General features: G+C 41.9%; 5 protein-coding genes across 9 annotated transcripts; 2 read left to right on the plus strand and 3 right to left on the minus strand.

Annotated features, from left to right (window-relative positions):
* Window positions 1-91: 91 nt before the first annotated feature.
* Window positions 92-11,335, plus strand: Gyg (glycogenin 1). 4 transcript variants are annotated; one of them, XM_018104154.3, is made up of 7 exons: window positions 2,880-3,233; window positions 4,748-5,058; window positions 5,125-5,414; window positions 5,476-5,656; window positions 7,289-7,876; window positions 8,978-9,179; window positions 10,603-11,335. In XM_018104154.3, the coding sequence occupies exons 1-7, from the start codon at window positions 3,218-3,220 to the stop codon at window positions 11,094-11,096; spliced, it is 2,082 nt and encodes a 693-aa protein (XP_017959643.2). In that variant the 5' UTR covers window positions 2,880-3,217; the 3' UTR covers window positions 11,097-11,335. The 4 variants fall into 4 exon arrangements, with proteins under 4 accessions (XP_017959644.1, XP_017959643.2, XP_030239390.2 ...); XM_018104155.3 differs by lacking the exons at window positions 2,880-3,233; window positions 10,603-11,335 and adding an exon at window positions 92-339 and having other exon boundaries at window positions 8,978-10,190; XM_030383530.2 differs by lacking the exons at window positions 7,289-7,876; window positions 10,603-11,335 and adding an exon at window positions 5,908-5,970 and having other exon boundaries at window positions 3,004-3,233; window positions 8,978-10,190.
* On the plus strand, window positions 92-13,360 carry LOC108653559 (uncharacterized). 2 transcript variants are annotated; one of them, XM_018104166.3, is made up of 3 exons: window positions 92-339; window positions 11,572-12,792; window positions 12,868-13,360. In XM_018104166.3, exons 1-3 carry the CDS (start codon window positions 333-335, stop codon window positions 12,933-12,935), a joined length of 1,296 nt encoding a protein of 431 aa, XP_017959655.1. In that variant the 5' UTR covers window positions 92-332; the 3' UTR covers window positions 12,936-13,360. The 2 variants fall into 2 exon arrangements, with proteins under 2 accessions (XP_017959655.1, XP_089118502.1); XM_089262376.1 differs by lacking the exon at window positions 92-339 and having other exon boundaries at window positions 11,424-12,792.
* On the minus strand, window positions 13,259-15,500 carry LOC108653555 (UDP-glycosyltransferase UGT5-like). Its single transcript, XM_018104159.3, has 4 exons — window positions 15,342-15,500; window positions 14,810-15,068; window positions 14,090-14,755; window positions 13,259-14,032 (listed from the first exon to the last, which is right to left on the minus strand). The coding sequence occupies exons 1-4, from the start codon at window positions 15,342-15,344 to the stop codon at window positions 13,368-13,370; spliced, it is 1,593 nt and encodes a 530-aa protein (XP_017959648.3). The 5' UTR covers window positions 15,345-15,500; the 3' UTR covers window positions 13,259-13,367.
* Window positions 15,501-16,593: 1,093 nt separating this feature from the next.
* On the minus strand, window positions 16,594-18,871 carry LOC108653557 (UDP-glycosyltransferase UGT5-like). Its single transcript, XM_018104163.3, has 4 exons — window positions 18,807-18,871; window positions 18,059-18,317; window positions 17,342-18,004; window positions 16,594-17,284 (listed from the first exon to the last, which is right to left on the minus strand). The coding sequence occupies exons 1-4, from the start codon at window positions 18,807-18,809 to the stop codon at window positions 16,620-16,622; spliced, it is 1,590 nt and encodes a 529-aa protein (XP_017959652.1). The 5' UTR covers window positions 18,810-18,871; the 3' UTR covers window positions 16,594-16,619.
* Window positions 18,872-20,012: 1,141 nt separating this feature from the next.
* Window positions 20,013-22,229, minus strand: Ugt49C1 (UDP-glycosyltransferase family 49 member C1). Its single transcript, XM_018104162.3, has 6 exons — window positions 22,015-22,229; window positions 21,797-21,955; window positions 21,265-21,726; window positions 20,999-21,202; window positions 20,660-20,934; window positions 20,013-20,598 (listed from the first exon to the last, which is right to left on the minus strand). Exons 1-6 carry the CDS (start codon window positions 22,112-22,114, stop codon window positions 20,209-20,211), a joined length of 1,590 nt encoding a protein of 529 aa, XP_017959651.1. The 5' UTR covers window positions 22,115-22,229; the 3' UTR covers window positions 20,013-20,208.
* Window positions 22,230-24,166: the final 1,937 nt, after the last annotated feature.

A 24,166-nucleotide genomic window follows, 5' to 3' on the forward strand; every position in this document is an offset into this window, starting at 1 on the left:
TCAAATGGCCACGGCAGCGCAGTTGCCGTCAGTCTGCTTTGTCGTTGTACGGAGTTTTCGTTCGCTCGACACATTCAGTTTCTTGTCGTCGCTCGTGGTAGGCAGAACAGCCAAACGCAAAAATCTCTCCGCAAGGCAACTCAGACAATTCGACTCGCTCTCGTCACTCAGTGTGTGAAAGCTCAACCAGCGGGCACGCCCCACCCTCCACCACCAATTTTTCATCCCCGGAACGCAATAAATCGCGAAGGACTCGGTCCGCGTGTGTTAAAAATATATATATATTTAACAAAATAATACACAATAGTTAAACAAAATAAAACAAATACAAAATGAGCAGTAAGTTTTTACCAACAACAAGAGCGTTCGCCACCAAAGAAGTGAACACAGATAAAAAAAAAAAGTTAAATCCAAAGAGAGTCTGTGTGTGTGCGTGTGTATGTGTATACTATGCATGGCTACTGCCTATCCATATCCACGTTGAGAGGCGCTGCTGGGCCTTCCCTTTGCAATTGTGTTTGCAATTGCGACTGCGACTGCAGCTCTTCTCCGTTTCTTTTTATCGCAATTAATAAATGCCGCAAGCAAATTGCATTCTCATATTTCATAACGCCGCATCTTCGCATAAATACATACAGATTCTATATAGTTGATATGTAAGAAACAGTTGATATGAGATTGTCAACTACATGTGTTTTGAGGCCAGCAAATTGCGGCGACGACCTTTACTGACCTTCAATAGCATTTGCTTAGCCGCTGCCACTACCTCTGCCTCTGCCTCTGCTTGTGCGTATGCATGAGTATGACGGCGCCTCTGTGTGTGCAGGTGTGCAAGTGTGTGTGTGCATGCAGAGCATTTAGATTTCGAAAACGAAGCGCATCAGAAAAAGACGAAAAATATATAAAAACATACACACAAACCTACTGACATACATACATACAAAAAACGTCAGTTGTTTGTTTATGAAAAGTATGCGCGAAATTGACTTAGACAAATGTTGACGCACTGATAACGTACCCACTGTGTTACGTGTGCCAGAGAGTCGAGCTTAAAGTTCGCGAGAGTGCGAGCGTGAGAGAGGCCAATGGAGAGCGTAAGCAGAGCTATGCGCGGCAATGCATTGAGAGAGTTGGCAGAGGCCTTACCGCTATTCCCTTTTGTCTTGTATCGCTATTCAACGTTTTTGCACAGTGAGCAAATTTTTGTTATATTTTTGTGCTTCTTTGTGCCTATTTTTGAAGAGAAAGAGCGAGAGAGTGCGTGGTGAAGGTCAGTGCCAGATTTGTTGTCACTTGTCAGTTGTCGTCGTTCCCGTCCATTGATTAAAGTAAGTCGCGACCTATGTAAGTAACTGTACAAGCTAGCGCCAGGAGGCAGAAAGCAAATACAGATGCTGATTATCAAGGCTGATTACAATTTCCGCATTTAGTTGATCCGACTGCCCCTATGCGCATACCCTGAGCCCTGTGGAACTGCATTTGCCGTGGCATTTTCACACGCGTCATGAATCGAATAATTATAATCATATGCTATATGCATACGCAAACGCAGGCATCAGTTATAGATGCAGCTATTTATAGACAGAGCAGACATCTAGAAATTATGGCTGGCGACAGGCGCTAACAATTCACAGTGGTATTTCACAATATTCGAGAAGAAAAAGTTTTCCACAGCCAAAAACGCCCACAATGCCAGCAGCAGCAGAAAATTAAATGAAAATTTTAGAAATGCCAATACATATATTGTATATGTATATGTGTGTTTGTGTGTGTGTGTGTGTGTGTGTGTGTGTAACTGTATCTGATGCCCGCATAAATCATAAGGCGCTGCCTTCTCCAGTTCGAGTAGCTCCCTTGCTGCGATTTCTAAAAATGTATTTGTATCTATGAGTGCGTGAGTATCTGTATCTGTATCTGTATCTCTGTGTGTGTGTGTGCGTGTGTGTGTCTGAGTATCAGCGTGTGCTGCATGCAGCTAGCAGAGTTTGCTGCTTGTCGCGCTACAATTTCATTTCACATTTTCTGGCTATTTTTAGTGGCCTCTTCATCAGATACAGCGATATACATATACATATATATTTATATATATGCATGCGTATATCTGGCAGATACATACGCTTGTTCAGTTTTGCCGTATAACTCGTTTGGATGTTGGCATTGCTGCACTCGCCGATTTTTGCCGGTCTCTGCTTTGCCGGCTGCCACAATTGGGGCGCTCGCATTGGCATTGGCGGCGTTGCATGAACGAGTTTTCGTTTTTGGTCTGGCTATGGCCATGCCCCTGTCCCATTCACAAGCTCTTCTCATTCATAGGTCAAATGTCAGCCTCAACGCCTCATTGAGCAATTGCGGCGCCGTTGACCTTTTGTGCTGCAAGCTAATCAGCTGATGATAAGCCTTGGCTGAGCCGGGGCCAGGGAGCAGAGGGCAGAGGCCAGCTCCGAGTTGTTCGACTTGCAAGCTAAGAGAGCGCTGCAGCTGCTGCTGCGAGCTTTCATTTAGAGCTAAGAGCGAGCCAGCGAGCTTTCGGCTACACTGCGCACAATTTCGCATCGTTTGCCTGCACAGGCAAACAGCTGTCAGTATTAAAATTCCTTGTCAGTTAAGTAGGTATATACATATATAAATATATATTTTAAGATCGGTTCGTTTTTTAAATTTCTTGTGACATTTAGACAACTCGAACAGTTGTCTCCTCAGTTTGGACAGCCAAGTGTTGTTTATTTAATTTAAATCGAAATTTATGGATGGCATCTCATTCTTTTTGATATTTTTATTTCGGTGAATATAGATATACGTATATATGGTTTGTTTTTTATTGTTGTGACATGATATTCTCATATTATTATTGTTGTTTGTGCTCGCATCCGGTAAGTCACGAAGTTATTAAAAACCATTTTTAGTTTGGCCAAGTAAATGATTTCATTTTTATTTTAGGCACTACAGCTCATTGCACACATAAAATATAAAGAATGTCAAGAACAGGCATACAAAAAAACAAAATAAACAAAAAGATTTCAACAACACCCTGAAGTCGCATTATTTTGCACCCACACACATCCATTAAATCCGTCAGATACATTTTTGTATATGAGAGCGCCACCTACCGGAGGGCGGCAGAGGCTGTCGCCAATGCATTCAGCCGTTGCTGTTGCTTCTACTGCTGCTGCTGTCGCTGCTCCTCTTCTCCTCCTCCGTCGTTTCCATTCGCTGCCGAATGCGTAGCACTGAAGGTAGTTCTTGTTGTTGTTCTTGAAATTCACATATTTATCTACATCTAAACGCTTCTCAACTACCAAATCCGGTGCGCTTTCTAATGCTAAATAAACCTTACAGATCAGATTATTTGGCGATACCAAAAACCCAACAATATGAACTAATCAAGAATTTAACCCCCAACTAAAGTGATTCACAGCCAACTGTACAAAGAACTCTCTTGAATTTGTAGAAATTAATATTCCAACAACGAATTTTACCATTGTCCATAATACAAACTGAAAATAAATTATTATTTTTTCTATAATAACGACGATCTAATGAATTTTTATTTTATTTTCATGCATGGATATTTATTTATTTAAAAATTTAAAAATTTATTTCTATTAATAGTAAAAAATATATATATTTATTTAGGAAATTACTAAAGATTTATTATTTAATATATATATAAATATGTAGTAGAGAAATGACAGGGAATTTCAGAAAATATTATACATTTTTTCAATTTTTTATTTGTATATAAAAATAAGGTTAAACTATGCAATATTAAATAATCCATTTAATTTTTATAGGTCTATAAAAAAATGCTAAAATTGACAAGTTGCAAAGAAAAATATTTGATTTTATTTTTAATTATGTTTTACCAAGCAGGAAAAATATTGATAATGCTCTTAGATTTACGAGCTGTAAGATCTGTTCTATATATGTATATACTATACCATTTAAGCCTAAGTCTAACATCATAAAAATATAATTTTCATAAGCCATTAAAGAGCTTGTTAATAAATCTACTGAACGCCTACATGAATGCATTAATTCCCAAATAAAATTTCAATTTGATTTGGATAGTGGAAATGCATAGCTCATTTATATAAAGAAAAATATATATACATAAATACGTATATATGTATATAGTGCTACAACTAAATGCCAACAACGCAAAATATAATTTGCCGACTAAAACAGATGCGCCTGAGAGAAATGAGTTTTTTTTCTATTTTGCTGCTAATTTTTCTTCAGCTGCCTCTTCTGTTTTTTTGCAAATCCAACAAAATAGCCGAAATGGGCCTCAATATAACCCAAAATAATCGAAAACATTGCCAAAATTGCTGCATGCGATTGCCGCGTGCCCCGCCCACAAGTTGTTGACGCAGATGCCAATGCGCACACTCACACACATACAGATTTCACACTCACTTACTCGACAAGATCGCGTATCTATATAAACTATATTTATATAGATCTTATATATGTATATTCCTGCTGCTTGTTTATTTATAATCCATAAATCGCTTGCTGAATGCCAAACTAATAAAAGATGAAATGAAAATGGAAAATGGAAATTTCGAAGAGGCAGCAAAAACGAAACTTGTGCTAATACCAAGCTTTTGCCTTTGTAACTTCTCTTTGTGTATCTGAGTGGCTTACTCTGCTAACTGTGACTATTTCTTAATCTCTATAGATATATCTAGGCAAACTGATCTAACTTTTACTCCTTTTCCTGCATTTCCTCCTATTTCCGTATTAGAGTTCGCCTGGGTTACCTTGACGACAAATGATAACTATGGGCTGGGCGCCCTGGTGCTGGCACATTCGCTCAAGCGCGCCGGCACCGCCCACCAGCTGGCTGTGCTGGTGACGCCCACCGTCTCGGAGGCGATGCGCGACAGACTGAAGGACGTGTACAATGTTGTACAAGAGGTGAATGTCCTTGACTCACAGGATGCTGCCAATCTGGCGCTTCTCGCCCGCCCCGAACTGGGCGTCACCTTCACAAAGCTCCACTGCTGGCGTCTGGTGCAGTTCGAGAAGTGTGTCTTCCTCGATGCCGACACGCTGGTAAGTGGATCCCGCATGAATATACTATGTATATATGAATCAGCACTAATACTCCCCGCTCTACAGGTACTGAAGAACTGCGATGAGCTGTTCGAGCGTGAGGAACTCTCCGCTGCTCCAGATGTCAGCTGGCCAGACTGCTTCAACTCGGGCGTTTTTGTGTTCACGCCCAGCGTGGACACCTTCACCAAGATCACAGAGTTTGCCGTGCAGAACGGCAGCTTCGATGGCGGCGATCAGGGTCTGTTGAATCAGTACTTTGGCGACTGGGCGACCGCAGATATCAAGAAGCATTTGCCATTCGTCTACAACGTGACGGCCTATGCTTCCTATTGCTATTTGCCCGCATTCAAACAGTAAGCGAATCTAGTTAGTTAGAGGTATTTTCTCTATAAACATCCCCATTTCTCTATTCAGGTTCAGAGATAAGATTAAGATTTTGCATTTCGCTGGCAAATTGAAGCCATGGCTCATACAGTTCAACTCTCAGACAAAGACCGCTGCCACGCCCAACGAATATGCCCATGCGCAAGACCTTATCCAACACTGGTGGACCATCTTCTGTGATAATGTGCATCAGTCTCTGACCGACAATATGGTAAGTGCGCTCCACTACATTTCATTTCGATTCACACACACCTACTCTCCTATATCTATCTATCTACCTCTCTCTCTCTCTCTCTACGTAATTTATTCACGTTTCAAAGTGTGTGTGAAAATTGTTGTTTATTGATTCTTTAATGCTAAAACCAGTTCTTTGAGAGTTTTGCGTTTCGTCCAAACTAAACAACTTAAAATCTAACCGAAATCTCTGTCCATTTTAACCCCTAATTTGCTGCTATGCTAAAGCATAAAACGCCGGATAATACAGATATTGCTAGTGATAATACCGATAGAAGCGTTCCACCAGAGGTAAGCTGATCTATTGCCAGCACACGCAATATACATATATAGAACACAGTAGAGTTCACAGAGGCGAGGGTCACCCAAATTATTCACAAATATATATTTATTTTTGTATAGCACATTGTATATATGATCACGATATTTATGCGATATGTATATATAATATTTATGGATTCATGAAGTGTAAATAATAAACAAAATATTGCATTTACTTTGAGCTACTTTGTGCTTCAACGACCTCGTTATAGATTTTAGTCTATTTTCAATAGAGTTTATTTAAGTTTAGTTGACTTTAGTTTCGTTCAGACACGCCCTAAATTGTCCTCTATTTCGGAATTTGTAGACAGGCAATTTCTTTTAGTGGAGTATTTTCTTTTTCCTCTATTCCTGCCAATCTCTGTTTGTATGTATGTGTGTGTACTTGTGTGTGTGCCTGTTTTTTGTGTTGTTTTTTTTTTTTCTTCTTCTTCTGCCTTCGATTCTGCATCGATTTGGCCCGGCGCCAACGGCATGTTTAGTTGGCTACGTCAATAAATTGAAATGATCCAAATGGCATGCAAATTGCTATTATCAATTTATAGAGGCTTCTGTTGGGATTTCAATAATGTAAAGCAAAGGGTCTAGATAGAGTCTGCAGATGAAAAGTGGTCAATAAATAGTTGAAAGCTTAGCTAAAGCAAGAAATGTGTTCTTTATATTTATTTAAATTATTTTCGTAGGGAAAATTCATTTGGTTTCAAAGGATTTTAACATTTTATTAATTTATCTATTTATTTATTTATTTTTAATATTAGTTTTGGATTTTGTTCAATAAATATATATATATATATATATATATTAATATATATATATATATATATATATATATATATATATTAATATATATATATATATATATATATATATATATATATATATATTTTTTTTTTTTTTGTTATAATAGAGGACATTTTCTTACATAAGATTAGGGCAGCCTTCGGTTTCTAGGGTGACTTATATTTAAAGAATACCAAGTTGTATTTGTTAAAAGATCTATGTAAATAAAACCAAATGTCTTTTATTCTAAATTAGATATTTCCAGTAAACCCTTAGGGTATAGACTTGCTGAAATACCCTGTAAAATGTTGTACTCTTGTGTATCCTTCTCTTTATGGTGTGCTTCGAGCTCTAATACAATTCTGTACACTTCCTGTAGCCCTAAGTTTTATTATTTGCCGCTTGTAAGTTATTTAAATTTATTTTTGATTTCAAACTCTTGCTTGTCATGCGCTTAACTATCGCAAACCAAATAAAACGCAAAATATCGCTTAAATCACAACCAAAGTGTCTCTGCTTGAACATAACGCACTCGTCGAGCTATGCTGAATATACTTACGATATGGACAGCTACTATCATGAGCAAGAGCAAGAGCAACAACAACAACAACATCAACACCAACACCATCAGCAACAGCCACAGCAATATGTGCCGCATGTCCGTGAATATCGTGATCCCTGGGCAGATTACTATGAGCAAGTGGAGCGACAACAAAATGAACCCGAACCACAAGCCGAACCCGAACCCGAACCACAATTCGCTCCGCATGAGCAGGTCGAGAGAAGAGGAAGTTGGAGCCAGTGTCAGAGCGATGCATGTCCCAGACCCATATCACCATCACCTCAAGCACCACAAGCGCCACACGCACCTCAAGCACCACCACCACCACCGCCACCACCACCACAACAACAACAAACAACAACAACCACTGCCAATGAAGAGTACATAGCAATAGATGTAAATAATAGCAATGAGCAAGCGCAAGCACAAGAACAACCCACCCACGAACCACACTCGAACCACCACCCAAAGACACAAACTACCTCAAATCACAATACACAAACTGAAGAAGCCGCAGAAGCCGTCGAAGCTGAGGTAAAAACTACAAATGAAACGGGCAAATGTCAACAAAAATGCACCACAAACATAAACACCACCAACACCAACACCAACACCAACACCAGTACCACTAGAACCACCACAACCACCTATCCAGTTCCCAGTTCAGATTTGTTGTTATTCTCCTTGTCTCTGGGTCGCATTGTCTCATGTCGTCTCATGCCGCGTCGCGTCTCTTGTCCTGCGTCCTGTCTGTCGTCTGGTGTCTAGTTAAATTGACTTTGGTTGCTGCTGCTGCCGACGCCGCTGCTGCTGCTGCTGCTGCTGCTGGCTGCTGCTGCTGGCTGCTGTCGTCTGCCACATTTGCATGTCCCATTATCACACAACGTGTGTCCACTGTCCACTGTCCACTGTTCACTGTCTTCATTATCTTCATGCTCATCATCGTCATTCATCATCATGTTGCGGGCTGCTGTTGCTGTTGCTGTTGCTGCTGCTGCTGCTGCTGCATTTGCTGATTTATTGCTTGCTTTGGCCTCTTTCAAAAAGGCATTAAGTAGTCCTTGAGCTGTTCAAGCGTATGCGACTCGTGTGGGTGCGTGGGTGGTTGGGTGTGGCACTTTGGCATTTGCATTTGAAAAGCATTTAAATGTCAACTGGATGTATTTTTTATTGTTGTTTATACCACACGCACACGCACACGCACACGCACCTATACACCCACACCTACCTATACGCCCACCCACCCACTCTGCAGCTTCATCTTCATTGAGCGCAGTCGGCTCATGGTAATCTGCCACACAGGGACATGCGGCACACACTCACACACATATGTATATATAGAGCAGCTTGCAGCGACCAACAACAACAACAACAACAGAGAAGCGTGCATTAATCATACGCCACGTTGTGCAAGCATAAATAACTAACGAGCTAATTAAATGTACATAAAACTAAAATTAAGACTAAATTGAAATAATTGCAATTAATCTATTAATGTCCCATGCATGCCTCTATGTAACGCACAGCAACAGTTATTTATTTAGACATATGTGTTTTGTGTGTATTTTGGAATCGTTCGCTTTTATTTTGGACATTGTCTAACACTGGCCATTGGATCATTTTTTGTTATTATAGGCTGGCCTCGCCGGCGCATTGGCGCAGCTGCGCATCGGCGCGCAGCGCACACCTGAACAGGAGCAGTACGAGAATCTGATGCGTCGCCAGTGCTGGGAGTCGGGACAGATTGATTATGCGGGCGCCGATGCGTTCGACAACATCTGGAAGAAGATAACCCAGACGCTGGAGGCCAAGCCGGACAAGGAGGCGGAAACTGGTAGTTCATAGATACGAAGCTAATATATGTAGTGAACAGACAAACAACAACAACAACAACAAATCGTTATTTATGTGTGACCACAGACAAGTCCTCACACACACACACGCACACACACACACACTCAACTGTGTCAAGTTAAAAGTAGAAAATGAAAACAGAAATTAAAGCCAAGTGATGTCAAGTGTCATGCAAAATGCCATATTTAATTGCTAGACACACACACATACACACACACACACACACGCACACTCGGGCATGGTTTGTAGCCTAGTTAGCAGCAGTAGCACATATCATAAAATTGAAGAAAAAACATATATATATATATATAATGTATATATATACACAGTTTGTATATATTAAAAAAAAAAAAAACGCACAGAAATTTTAATTAAGTTTTCAAATTAAACTTTTTTACACTCGTCAACGACGCTGCTGCTCTCAACGTTATAAATTCATTTAAGTGTTGGTGTGTGTGACACACTTGGCATTTAGCATTCACACACACACACACAGAGAGAGAGATACACCTACTTACACACACACACACACACACACGGCCAGACACATCCTTGGCACAACAACCACAAAACTTTTACACTTCATTGTATTTTAATTGAAAATTCTGATACGTTTTTTCCCACTGTTGTGCCCTCTCGAAACGTAACACTTTTTGTTTTTATTTTAGCTCATCTGCATAAAGGGCCCACAAAATCCCAAATTCCTCTCATCAATTACAATTTTAATTTATTTTTTCTAATGAAAAATGTGTGTATAAAATGTAAAATAAAATGTTTTCTTAAATATATACATATCTATATTTATATTGCGAAACTAACTAGAAAGTGTTGCCTGTTGTTACACGTGTGAGTGTGTATGTGCGAGTGATTTGTATGTGTAGCAAGCTCTATCACACAGCAAATCCAACAAGTTCTTTCTTTATACCCTTTATGTTGTAATTTACATTGAAATATTGTCTATTTATTCAAGAACACAAAACACTTAGAACAAAAACTCTTCGTTTGAAACATGCATTTTTATTTTAGCTTTAAGATTTGTTCGTGTTGCACTCCCCGCCATCTCTCTCTACTCGTCTTGTAAGTGAGTTTTCCAATATAAGTTTGTTTATTTCTCTTTTTACATTTATCGTTTTCAGTCGTCTATTTCTAAGTTCTCAAGCCATCATCATTGCATCAGAGTCCCATCCATTTGTTGTGTGAACTATTTCCTTAGCTGAGGGGGTTATATTAAGAGATTTACTAGATCATCATCTTCAATCAGCTTCATTAGCACCGCCTGAATTGCATCTTGAATCACATCAACTGCTGATCGCCATTCATCTTCAATCATTGGCTTCTGTTAAATGCAATGCTCTTAGCCAGTTTCGCCAGTTAAAATGAAAACTACCCTAACCGCATTTTTGCAGATAACGATAACGATAACGATACCGATAACACGCTAGGCTTAAATCAATTGCTAACTAAAACCGCAAATAAACTGCTGCAGCAGCAGAAGCCAACAACTGAAGCCAAGATTGAGCCTCCCAGCTCCAGCTCCAGCCTCAACCTCAGTCCCAGCTCCAGCTCCAGTTCCAGCTTAAGCTTGCCAACTAACCAGGGCTCAAGTGGCAGGGCAGAGGTCAAAGCCAGCCCCGCAGCCGCCACCACTAACAAACTTCCAACTAATGCACAGAGAACACCAGCAGCAGCTGTGGAACAGCAATCAACCAGAGCAGCCGCCACAGCAACAGCAACTTCGACAACAACAACATCGACAACACCAACGAAACCACAGCGTGCCCAGGCAGCGGCAGCGGCAGCAACACCTGCACCACCGCAACCGGCCCATCAGCATATCCTGCAGCAGAATGCGGCACCCACCAAGCCGAGCAGGCAGAAGGCGTCGCGTAAGCTCAAATAACAATTACTGCAACTGCTGATGCACTACAGCTGCCTGCCGCAACTGGCGACGAGGACAGCGCTGCTCCGATTCACCCTGCGACTGGATGGCGACAACGAATCTGAACAACTGCCGGAGCCGGTGCACGTCTAGGCCCAGCAAGTACAACTACAGTAGAGCCTAAACCTTAACAAAAGTAAAACAAGACAAGAAAATGCTGTACAAATGTTGCTTAAACGAATTTTAAAACAACAAAACAATAATTTACCAAATGCGCCTTAGATGAAACTAATTTGCAATATCTTAGCATAGGAAAACCTTTTCTATACATAAAAGAATATCTTATATATGTATAACATGCCACAAGTGCTTGCCACACACAAACACACACACACCGGCCTATGTAGCTCTATTGTAGCATCTATGTATATGCAATACACTTACACGAAACACACATACACTCACACCAATTGCAACTTCTTTACCCCACACGAAGAGCTCCTGACCTCCGCCGACATTGAGGATGGCAAAATTGAGTACGACAAGGCGACCGGTGCCAGCACCCAGTATAAACTGATCGATGGCGGCTACGAGATGATCATCACGACGCCGCAGCCGAATGGCACGGTCAAGACCCAGGTGAAAACCTTCTGGGATCCGAAGCCCGTCAGCGAGGAGGACTTGGCCAAGGAACAGGCCAACAAGAAGCTCGTCAAGCAGCGCCTGGGCAAGGAGATACGCATCGATGACAAGACCACCATGCTGACTCGCGCCATCGAGGGCGGCTACGAGGAGGTCTACACCACCATCAACGAGGATGGCTCGCGCAGCATGCGCACCAAGACCTTCTACGATTCCGTGCCCACGGAAATCAATGAGAACACCACCACCAAGGTGAACAAGACCAAGAAGAATGTCACCCGCAAGTCGTCGGTGGACTCGACCGACTCGACGGAGTCCTCGTCGCGCCGCATCGTGCAGAAGGTGCAGAAGAATGTCAACGACTCGCAGTCCAACTATCGCGAGGACACCACCATTGAGGAGACGCGCCGCGTTAGCCAGAACATTGAGATCACCGAGAACAATCGCACCGTGCGCAAGAACTCGCTGCAGGAGCAGAGCATCAAGTCCGTCAGCCAGAGCAGTGGTGATGGCGGCAAGAAGAAGAAGAAGCCCAAGTCATCGGCACCACCACCACCAGCCGACTTTGTGCAGAACGATACCACAACCGTGGCCTCGAAGCGTGTGCCCGGCGGCGTTGAGTACACCTACTCGACGGAGTTGGAGTCGGGCAAGACGATCACCACCTCGAAGACCGTTTACGAGGAGGAGGAAGTCGAGCTCACCGAGGAGGAGATCAAGCAGTACAAGAAGACCCTGAAGGACGCTGAGAAGCACAAGAACGTGACCAGCACCAAGAAGCTCAAGTCCGAGTCGGGCACCAAGAAGATTGTGCCCTCCGAGAATCCGGGCGATGTGACCACTGTGGAGACCATCAAGATCGAGGGCGGCACCGAGTATCACTACACCACCGTCACCGCCGAGGGTATTGTGAAGAAGGCAGTGAAGACTGTGTACGATCCGGTGCCCAGCAACAATCCCAACGACACCGACGAGGAGGAGATCATTGAGGAATACGAGGAGGAGATCATTGAGCCCGGCGAGAAGACAGTCAAGACTATTGAGACTGTGAAGCAGTTGCCTCAGAAGTTCGAAGGTAAACAATAAAATAGAATCCCAAATCAGCTGCAACTCAACTAAATCTCTATTTCAAACTATTTCTTAAACACAGAGGAAGTGACCATCACCCACGAGAAGAAGGAGAAGAAGGTAAAGAAGTCCATGATCATCAGCCAGTAGAGCGCGCTCGGCACAACCAACACACAGACACGACACAAGACACACTCTACACTCACACACACACACACTTCTACACGCGCCAGCTTTTGTATTCGTTGACATTTGAAAAGTATATTTTTGAGCCAGTAAGATCGGAAATTATGAGTACCCCTAATATGTATTTCAGCGCCCAGTTCAGATAGCTGTCGCTGGTCTTTGTACGCTTCTCGTAAGCTTTGTTGTTAATTATTTGGGCAGCTTTCTGTTGCCCTGACGCGAGTCGGATAAAGTCCCTTATAAAATGTTTACACAACACTCAAATTTGTATTAAAGCATCTCAAAAATGAAACAAAATTATAAATTTATTCAACCTAATTGACATAATCATAGCACACATTTGTTTATCAATAAATCGTTTTGAGTTATCAGAAAAAATATGAAAAGAATCTTATTCTAGTTTTGTTTGGGTTTTGGCTTTGGCTTCTTCGCTGACCTGAGACTGCGGCAAAGAAGAAGCAAACCCAAAATGGGAAACAGACTTAAAGCTAACACAATGCCAACGATGTCTAGGAGATAGAACTGATACCAGGGCAGATTGACACCCTCGGACACCAAGTGTGGTGCCCCACGATGCTTAATGACATAATCGATCCAGTACATCGCAGTATCCATTGCACTCATTGGACGATCACGGAAGATGTGGGAAGCTCTCTTCATGTTGTCCCTATACTTAGGATTCTCCAAGAGCTCAGTCAAGGAATAGCGGAGCTCCTTCTCCGTAACGGTGCGGTAGCTTACGCTGAGAGCATAGCCAGCAGCTTCGCCTTTCTTGATATTCAAATACTGATCGGCATAGATGGGCATACCGAGCACTGGTACACCATAATACACCGCCTCCTGAGTTCCAAAGAGGCCGCCATGGGATATGAAAACCTTCACGTTCGGATGGTTTAATATGTCAGTCTGCGGCATCCACTTCTGGACCATCACATTGGGCGGAAGATTGGGTAATTTATCATCCTCAAACTTCCAGAGAACGCGCTGCTTAAGGCTAGAAAAGACCCCAAGGAACATTTGGATCTTCTCAGGTGGAAAATCCGCACTTCGCACTTGGGAACCTGTTAAAGAGATATGTCATGCACGTTCATTGCAGGGAAAAAGACATTGAAACTCACCCAAACTGAAGTAGATGGCTCCATCCTTGGCTTCATCTAAGAACTTTTTGATATTTGTGGGCAAAGGCTTGGCGGGCTTTATATGCAGTCCGCCGACTGGAATCATGTTGAACGCTGAGGGCCTAGGAGCTTCCAAGGGCATGTAGCTATTCAGGAGAATGACTGAGATATTGCGTTCTAATTGCTTAATAGTTGGTAAATCTTTAAACTGCCAGGAGAGTTGTCTCTGTAATATCTCGTTTTGTGTAGGATAATACCAGAAGTACCGCATCATTTCCTCTGTAAACGAACAGAACACGCTGTCAATACGTTCCATGAGCGACATGCGGTTTGTATAGGGCTTCCAGCCGTGAGCCACGTACGACCACGGGTTGATGATGCCCGTTAGGGAGCTGAGGTAGTTGGAGTAGCCAAATGTTGTGACGGTTATAATTGGAATTTGATAGAGGTGACCCAGGATGAGGGCACCCTCATTGAAGAACTGCTCGGCCAGAAGTAAATCATATTTCCCCAGCTTGTCTTTGGCAGTGATTAGGTTCTGAACTTCCTTCTGCTCAAATGCAAAGTTCGTGCTGCTCAAGCCCATTGTGTAAGCCACCCTGAGGAATGTGATAGTGCTGATATCTGTCATGTCCAGCGCTGACTTGGCACTGGTTAGGTCCCTAACTGAGAAGTAAGATTTGCTTAAAAGTTGGTTGCAACTACTTTGCTTAGACTTACTTTCGCCCCATATATTGTATTGCGGTATTAGAATCTCGGTGTAGTTCGCCCCAAGGTTCTCCTTGGCCAATGAGAATGGCGTAATGAAGGTCACCTCATGTCCCCTATGCACTAATTCTCTGATAATCGCGTCGGTTATCATAAAATGACTTTTGCCGGGAAAGAAGAAGGGGGCCAGAATACGGTAACCAGCTCCTACTTCCACGTGCTGTAGGGCAAATAGCCCCAGCAGGAGGACTTTCAAGACGCTCTTCGGTTGCTGTAGATTAAATGCATATTGTTATTAATGTAGCTGAAGGAATTATCTTTCTGCTATCTATCTTGAAGAGAGGCAGTTGTATTTGCTTGTGCCAGCTCTTGTCTGGCGATTACGATGCATTTTCCTTATCACGTGCGTCTAATAATTCACTTGCACGTCTATTGCTTTTTACAATGTCAATATTAATATTAAATTGCATTACAGTATGCAGCCTTTTGTTAACATGCATACATTTTGTTCAACTTTGCGCTCAGGTTTAATTTATTTACACACCATTTTCAATTCGCTTGCTGCACTGCACGATTTCCTCAGGCTGCAGTCGACCGATCCGCGCTACGATGCACAAACGACTGAAAGGTGGTCTTCCATGTAATATTTATATATGGACTCCAATCGACTTATCGCTGATGCGCCTGTGATGAAATTCGCTAAATAAATACCCTGTACGACGGCGATAAGATCTCATTACGATGAGTAGTGGGCGAAATGCATTTTGCTAGAGCTCCTCAATTTAATCAATAAGTGTTCAATTCATGCAATCTTAGAATTGCAGGGTAATTATCGGTCAAGCGGTAAATTCTCTAATACTCAGCATTTATCATTCACTTAAATATTAAATCTATTTTTAAATAAAAATGTATTAAATATATATAATATATGCATATATACATATATATCCATATCAATTACAGGGTAGGAGTGTATAATGATCGGAGCTGCGCTGGGAATATATAACGTTGTTTAATACTTACATATATGTTATCAGCTATAGTAAGCGTGTCCACTCTAGCTACTTTATATACTGTTTGCAAGTCTGTGTAAGCAACTATTTTGATTGACTGCAACAATCACAACTAATGATGGATCAAATCAATCTAGAACTAGTTTGTTCATATTGAGATGCTTTCATTCGATTCTATTCTACTCTAATCTTCTATTTGATCTCTACAAACGGATCTCCTGAACGCAAGAGAGTGCATGCCCAGCATGAGAACTGCATAAGGAGTTCATATGCGGGATGAGGTATCTTCCACATGAGCCGGCAGCAGGAACTTCAAGTTAAATCTCTGTTGCTGTAGGTCAAGTAGATAATTGATTTACTTGTGAAATTGCCAAGCCATGATAATTCATATTCTTATCGCTATGGGAATTTCTCTAGTAGCGACCAATTTATTTCTTATATTTATAACAATTTTAAATCTTATCTACTTCCACAAAATTATGAACAATATCAATGGTTGGCATTATCGCTTACGTGCCTATTAAAATTATCTATCAATTTCAAAAGATTTTTTGTTTTCTTTTGGCGTTGTCAAAAGTTTGTGTTCCAAGGTTAAGGTTCGCATAATTTTTCTTAGTAAATTTTGAATTTCACAATTAACTGACAAATGTGATAACTAACACCTTAAAAAGGGCATTTAAGAGAAACTCCATTACTTAGAAAATTGGTTTAACTATAAGTTTATTCAATATAATTAACATACCTAATGTATCCTATTACAGTTTTACAGTATTAGTATTACAGTTTCTGAGTGGCTTTGGGATCTATTCCTAGTTTCGTTTAGATTTTGGTTTGGACTTCTTCGCTGACTTGAGACTGCGGCAAAGAAGAAGCAAACCCAAAATGGGCAACAGAGTTAGGGCTAACACAATGCCAACGATGTCTAGGATATAGAACTGATACCAGGGCAACTTGACACCCTCGGACACCAAGTGTGGTGCCCCACGATGCTTAATGACATAATCGATCCAGTATATAGCCGTATCCATCGCATCCATTAGTCGATCACGGAAGATGTGGGAAGCTCTCTTCATGTTGTCCCTATACTTGGGATTCTCCAGTAGCTCAGTCAACGAGTAACGCAGCTCCTTCTCCGTAACGGTGCGGTAGCTTACGCTTAGAGCATAGCCAGCATCTACGCCTTTCTTAATATTTAAATGTTGATCGGCGTAGACGGGCATGCCGAGGACTGGTACACCATAATGAACCGCCTCCTGTGTTCCGAAGAGACCGCCATGGGATATGAAAACCTTCACGTTCGGATGGTTTAATATATCAGTCTGCGGCATCCACTTCTGGACCATCACATTGGGAGGAAGATTGGGTAATTTATCATCTTCAAACTTCCAGAGAACGCGCTGCTTAAGGCTAGAAAAGACCCCAAGGAACATTTGTATTTTCTCGGGTGGAAGGTCCGCACTTCGCACTTGAGAACCTATGAAGAAGATATGTTATCCATGAACATTGCAAGAAGCACATATTTGTAGCTTACCCAAACTGAAGTAGATGGCTCCATCCTTGGCTTCATCTAAGAACTTTTTGATATTTGTGGGCAGAGGGTTGTTGGGTTTTATATGCAGTCCGCCGACAGGAATCATGTTGAACGCCAAAGGCCTAGGCGCATCCAAAGGCACATAGCTATTCAGAAGAATAACTGAGATATTCTGTTCCAATTGCTTAATGGTTGGCAAGTCTTTGAACTGTGTGGACAGGTGCCTCTGTAGTATCTCATCCTGGGCAGGGTAATACCAGAAGTAGCGCATCAGTTCATCAGCGAACGAGCTGAATACGTTGTCGATACGTTCTGTGAGCGACATTCGATCCGTATATGGCTTCCATCCGTGAGGCACATATGACCAGGGATTAATTAATCCAGTCAGGGAACTCAGATAGTTTGAGTAGCCGAACGTTGTGACGGTTATAATTGGAATTTGATAGAGGTGACCCAGGATGAGGGCACCCTCATTGAAAAACTGCTCGGCCAGAAGTAAATCATATTTCCCCACCTTGTCTTTGGCAGTGATTAGATTCTGAAATTCCTTCTGCTCAAATGCAAAGTTTGTGCTTCCCAATCCCATCCCATAGGCCATTTTGAGGAATGTAATTGTGTTGATATCTGTCATGTCTAGTACCGATTTGACCGAGGAGCCCAAAACTGAAAAGTACTGGGAATTAGTTTGAATTACTTTCCCAGTCAAAATAGACTTACTTGCAGTCCAAAAATTGTATTGCGGTATTAGAATCTCGGTGTAGTTCGCACCCAGGTTCTCCTTGGCCAATGAGAATGGCGTAATGAAGGTCACCTCATGTCCCCTATGCACCAATTCTCTGATGATCGCATTGGTCATCATAAAGTGACTTTTGCCGGGAAAGATGAAGGGCGCCAGAATACGGTAACCAGCTCCTATTTCCACGTGCTGCAGGGCAACTAGGCCCAGCAGGAGGGCTTTCCAGAAGATTTTCGCTTGCTGTTGATAAAATACATAATTTATTACTGACCCAAAGAACTTATCTTATCGAATTCAATATAATCACTCAATAGTATGCCTATCGCTTATCTTGTGATTACAATACACTTTCTTTATCGCCTACGTGCTTTAAATAATTCACTTGTGTTACACTGTGAATATTAATGAATTGCTCTCTGGTATATTAGAGGTAAAATATTATTTTGCACTAGTTGTCAAGTGCTCAGATCAGCAAAGAGCATTAAAAGTTAGCAAACGTTTACCGAAAGAGAGTTAGACAGAGTTAGAGAATGACAGAGACTTCGCTTTGAATGTTTAAGCTTTAGTCTTTAGTTCGGTATTTATTTTTAGGCCACTTCCAGTTTTAGACTGATAAATATTCATGGCTAAAATCTGGGTTTTTTCCTACACATCTATGTCCCACTTTTTAGTTGGGCACTCAATTCATTTATTTGATTAATTTAGCTTAAGCTGAACTTATTCGCACACCATTTCAATTCGCCTGCTGCACTGTGAGAGCTGCTCAGATTTCGGTCGACCGATCCACGCCGCGATTCACAAACGACTAAGACGTCGCTGGCAATGGGTCTTCCAAGTGGACCCCAGGGAACTTATCGGCGAATGCGACGTGATGAAATTCGCCGTTCTAATTCCTTGCGAGACAGTGATAAGGTTTGATGGCTGGTTGTTGGGAATGGGCTTGGATTAAGTTAAATCACTAGGTTTTGGCATGATAGAAATGTGTGTACAATAGGTTGACAGTCTACTTATTACAGGGTATTAAGCAGTTCACTTGATTGCTGAGTAAATGCTCGAAAGCTGTTGCTTCCCAATTAAAAATCAAATTATTCTCTTTTTCTATATATATCTATATATGATTTTCATTTAACTAAATTACAGGGTATTTTTTAGCCTGACTAACTTAACTGTCGGTAGTATCTGATGGGGTCATATGTTGACGCCAGGAGCTTATTAGCTATTTACAGGGTATGCCCAAGGGTGCGTACCCTCGACAACTCGGTACGAATCTGTGTTATCATGAGAGATATGCTAGAGCTACAGCGGACACGCGCGTAACTTAAGAGATTATGATCATCACGCACCTTAAGTCGTGTCCGTGGGGCAAACGTCCAATGCGGGCTATGATTTCGGGTTATCAGACTCATCCACACTATATAGGAGACGAGTTTGATAAGTAAAGATAGAGATATAGATGGGCATAGAGATAATGTTCCAGAGAGATCTCAGCATGGAATGGAGAAACATTTTTTGTTTACTCTTCGGCTTGAAGAATGTGATTTATATTGTAGCCAAAAATAAAACAGTTAAATGGGTTTAATATTTTAAGCTAATATTTGTTGAAATCTGTGTGTGATAGACATATACTTATGTATTTTATGTACTTATGTTTTTTAGTTTATCAGAAAATTATTACAGGGCATTTATAAGTCAAATTAGATTATCATTAGATTATAAAAGAGGAAATTGTTTTGGCTGGCTAATTCATGATTCATAAAATAAAAAGATTGTTTAGCAATGTAGATTACAGAGTATTTTCACTCTTAGCCCACTTAGTTTGCTATATGTTAAAAATCTACATACATATATGTAATAAACTCAAGAGAATTAAATATAAAAGTATGAAAAGAGAAGTAAAGCTGATTAGTTTTTACAGGGTATTTTCATGTTGCGATTGAGAAAGCCGTTCGTTTTCTTAATGGCAAATGGGAAATGGGGAGAGATGTGATTTATGATCGACTGACTGACGCGCTCGTCTTATCAGCCTGTCTAAGACAGTTTATACTATAATATGTATGTATATGCAGCTATGTTATAACTAATCTGCTGTCCAAGCAGCAATTACAGCTAGAAATGATAACGGATCATTGACTTAATTGGTTTTCGCTTTCCGCTGCTTCCTGCCGCTGCCCTGGAGCAGGCGTATGGCCAGCAGGAGCAGGAAGAGGGCGGCCAGTGCGAGGACAGCCAGGAATGCAATCACATCCAGCAGATAGAACTGATACCAGCGCAGGTCGAGTCCAGCGGATCGCATGTGAGGTGCGCCCTTGTGCCGTATCACGTACTCGATCCAGTAGACGGCGCTGCGGCGAGGCGACATCGGGCGATCCCTGAAGATGCGGGAGACGCGCTGCACGTTCTCCGCGTAGCTGGCATTGTGGATGAGCTGCAGCAGCGAGTCGCGGAGCAGATCCTCCGTGATGGACTGGAAGTGCAGGCTAATGCCGTAGCCACCCAGCACAGCCTTGTTCATGTTGAGATGCTGCGAATGATTCGAGCATTGGGCAAACAAATCTTCTATATGTTCTCCATGAGTCGCTCACCTGGTCGCAGTAGAAGGGCATGCCCAGCATGGGCACGGCGTAGTGCACGCCCTCCTGGGTGCCAAAGAGTCCGCCGTGGGTGATGAAGACCTTCACGTTGGGATGAGCCAAGATGTCCGCCTGGGGCAGCCATTTGCGTATCATGACGTTGGGCGGCAGCTGGTCAATGGACTCATCCTCGAATTTCCACAGGATTCGCTGCTTCATGGAGCCAAAGACCTTGAGGAACAGCTGCAGCATGTCTCTGGGCATCTCTTTGCTCTGAACATTGCTGCCTAGAATAGGAGGACAGGATAATTATTTAGGAGCATGTCTGAAGAGCTTTGGGTTAATCCTTACCCAGGCTAAAGAAGATGGCGCCATCTGTTGCCGCATCGAGGAAACTTTGCATGTCTGCGGGCAGCGGCTTGGGCGGATAGATGTGCATGCCGCCCACTGGCACCATGGCGTCCACAGTGGGACGTGCCGTCGTCAGCGGCGCGTGACTGTTGAGCAGCATGACCGAGATTTGCGTCTCCATGTGCCTGACCTTGGGCACTTCAGCTGCGGGCCGAACGGGCAGTGGAATCAGAGAGATTGGTCTACTGAAATCGTTTGGCACTCACCCAAAACTTGGCCAAAGTACCGCTCAGTGATGGCGTCCATTTTGGGAAAGTAGCTCAGCAGGCGATCAAAGTCCTCGTAGAGCGAGACGTACGTATTGTGCACTCGCTCCATGAAGGACATGCGGTCGGTGAAGGGCATGAAGCCGTGCGGCACAAAGGACCACGGCGTAATCAGGCCCATCATTTGGCTCATATGGTTCTCATACCCTAACGTGCTGGTGGTCACAATGGGTATGTTGTACTTGTAGGCCAGCGCCAGAAATGCCTCCTGATAGAACTGCTCGGCGAGCAGCAGATCGAACACGCCCTCCGTTTGCCGGGCATTGATCAGGGCCTGCACCTTGGGCTGGCGTAGCGCATGCTCCGTGGTCTTCAGTCCAATAATCTCCAGCATCTTGAGGAAATCATAGTTCTTCATCTGCGTCAAGTCGAACAGATGCTGCACGCCAAAGTTAAGCTTCACTGTGGCAAATCGAGAAGGTTTCGTAAGTCTTCACTACTTTCTGTCTCTCTCACTCTCTCTCTCTCTCACCATCATGCCAAAAGTCGTACACAGGTTCGATGAGCAGCTCCGTGTAGTTGCTGCCGAGGCGCTGAGCGGACAGCGAAAAGGCCGTGATCATCGTGACATTATGCCCGCTCTCCACGAGTTCCCTTATCAGCGCCGTGTGCATCATGAAGTGGCTTTTGCCTGAGTCACAAACGAACAGTTAAGACTCTCAGCTGCCATTGCAGCACAGTGAAGCTTACCTGGGAAGGCGTACACAGCTAGAATGTTCGCTGGCCTCGCCTGTGGCAGTGCAGCCAGCGCGCAGCACAGTAGAACAAGACTCAACGACCGCAGCTTCATTCTGTGAGTTTCTATTATTTATACAAGATTATTTTCTTCACCTGATGCACTCACTATTTATTGTATTTTAGAACATATTGATTTTCACAGATATTTTTTTAAATCGATGAGTATATTTCTTATTATTTATATAGACATCCTCTAGGCATTAATGAGGGTAAAGAACATTTACTGCTATATTTGACATATACTTTAATTTAGAGCCTTAAAACAAGCCTTTAATTCGACTAATTTTGAATCTGTTGAAACGACTTTACCAGCAGCTCTCTCTCTAACTCTCTCTCTGTCTCTCTCCCAATCGAAACTTAACAGTCGAACAAACTCAGCTCAGCTAATATATGTTAAGCTCCTCAGTTCATTTCGCATTTATCACTGTCTCTTCGCATCAATTAAACATTCAATTCAAATTCAATGCAGCAAAAACAGCAAATGGATTTCGACTCGACTGCACTTGCAGCTCAGTAAGTGCGCAGTTCCCTAATGCAAGTGCATTCCGTATTCCCTGTAAACTCAGCTTCACTATTAGCTTTAGATATTCGTAATAATTAGCTCTAGCATTGCTTCAACTGTCAGGCAAATATCAGGTACTTCACGTATTTTTATTGAAATTGTTTTTTCAATATTTATTTTGAATATTGATTATTTATTTACTATTGCTATATCAATATGAAGCTACCGGTAAATATTTCTATATTGATTTTGGAATGACTTGTGTTTTATTCAAAAACCAGTTTGAAGTTTATTTGTCAAATCTGCTATCAGCATTCAAGTTTGCTCTTAAGCACAGTGCACAGTTTGTTTTCTAATATCCACTTTATTATATATGTACATATATGCAACTCAATGTTTGATTTGTATTCAGTTTTTTAAATTTCGCTCGACCGTTTCACGTCGCGTTTCACAAACGACTGAGATGCTGCCGGCATTGGGTCACACATTTAATATGTGTGGACGCCAAACGGGGCTATGAAATGCTGTAGGTGTATTTGTCACTCAATTCAAATACCCTGCAAAACACCCATAAGGTTATTTTACTATTCTCTCTGCAAAAGGTGCGCTGTATAATCTGTAAGAAATTGATAGCAATTCCAGGGTATTTTCAAGCAAGTATGCTGATTAGCATATTATCTGATTCTCAACTATTGCAACTCAATTAAATAATCAGATCTAGACAGCTATGACATTTATAAATATATATATATAATTACAGCGTATTTTCTTTATATTACTTCACAGGGTATGTTCATGTGGCGCAGTCCTCCAGAATGCCCCATGATTCGGCTATATCACAAATACGTGTTATCAAGCGAGATGAGCTCTACACATATTGAAACTATTGGGCACGCGTGTTATCAGCCAAAGCAGAGCAATTTTTGTTTATGAATATTTATGAAGGCCAACAAACGTTGTTGACAGCTGCGATTCCAACCAGTAATAATGACACATAAATTTTGATCTTCGTGTGTTGCCCGGGAGCAAACCTATGATCCGCAATAGAGCAGCAGATGACCAGCCAATCCGATCTCTCGAAAGACTATTTCGAGGTGCAGTGGACGAACGACGGAGTCGACCACACAGAATACTTATTTATACTCAACTAATATTTCTATACCCCATTTGTTTACTCTATGTTTCTCACTATCTTTTGCCATCAATTAAACATTCAATTCAAATTCATTAGAGCCGTTTTCCGATTGCAGTTCAGTTAGTGCGCAGTTCTCCAATGCTGCCTGTTACACCGTCTCTATACCCTGTAAAGTTATGGATCTATTAGTACTAATTATAAGTTTTCCTAAGTCTCAATTAGCAGCTTGATAAGAGGTATTTAAGATATGTTTAATAAATCAGCTTATTAGTATTTGACGTATTCAAGTTGAATATTAACTTTTCGCAATCAATTACTTTATTCACACACATACCAATACAATCCTAAAGTTGTATAGAGTGTGTGAAAATATACTCTGCATCTCTCACATTCTCGCAGCTCAGTTGCAATGACTCGACTGAAAGCGGCTTGTTTAATTTTAATAATTATACGAGATGCATGTGTGT

The sequence above is a fragment of the Drosophila navojoa genome, chromosome 5 (genome assembly GCF_054131105.1).
Source record: "Drosophila navojoa isolate 15081-1374.11 chromosome 5, UAZ_NAV_1.0, whole genome shotgun sequence".
NCBI classification, from domain to species: Eukaryota; Metazoa; Arthropoda; class Insecta; order Diptera; family Drosophilidae; genus Drosophila; species Drosophila navojoa.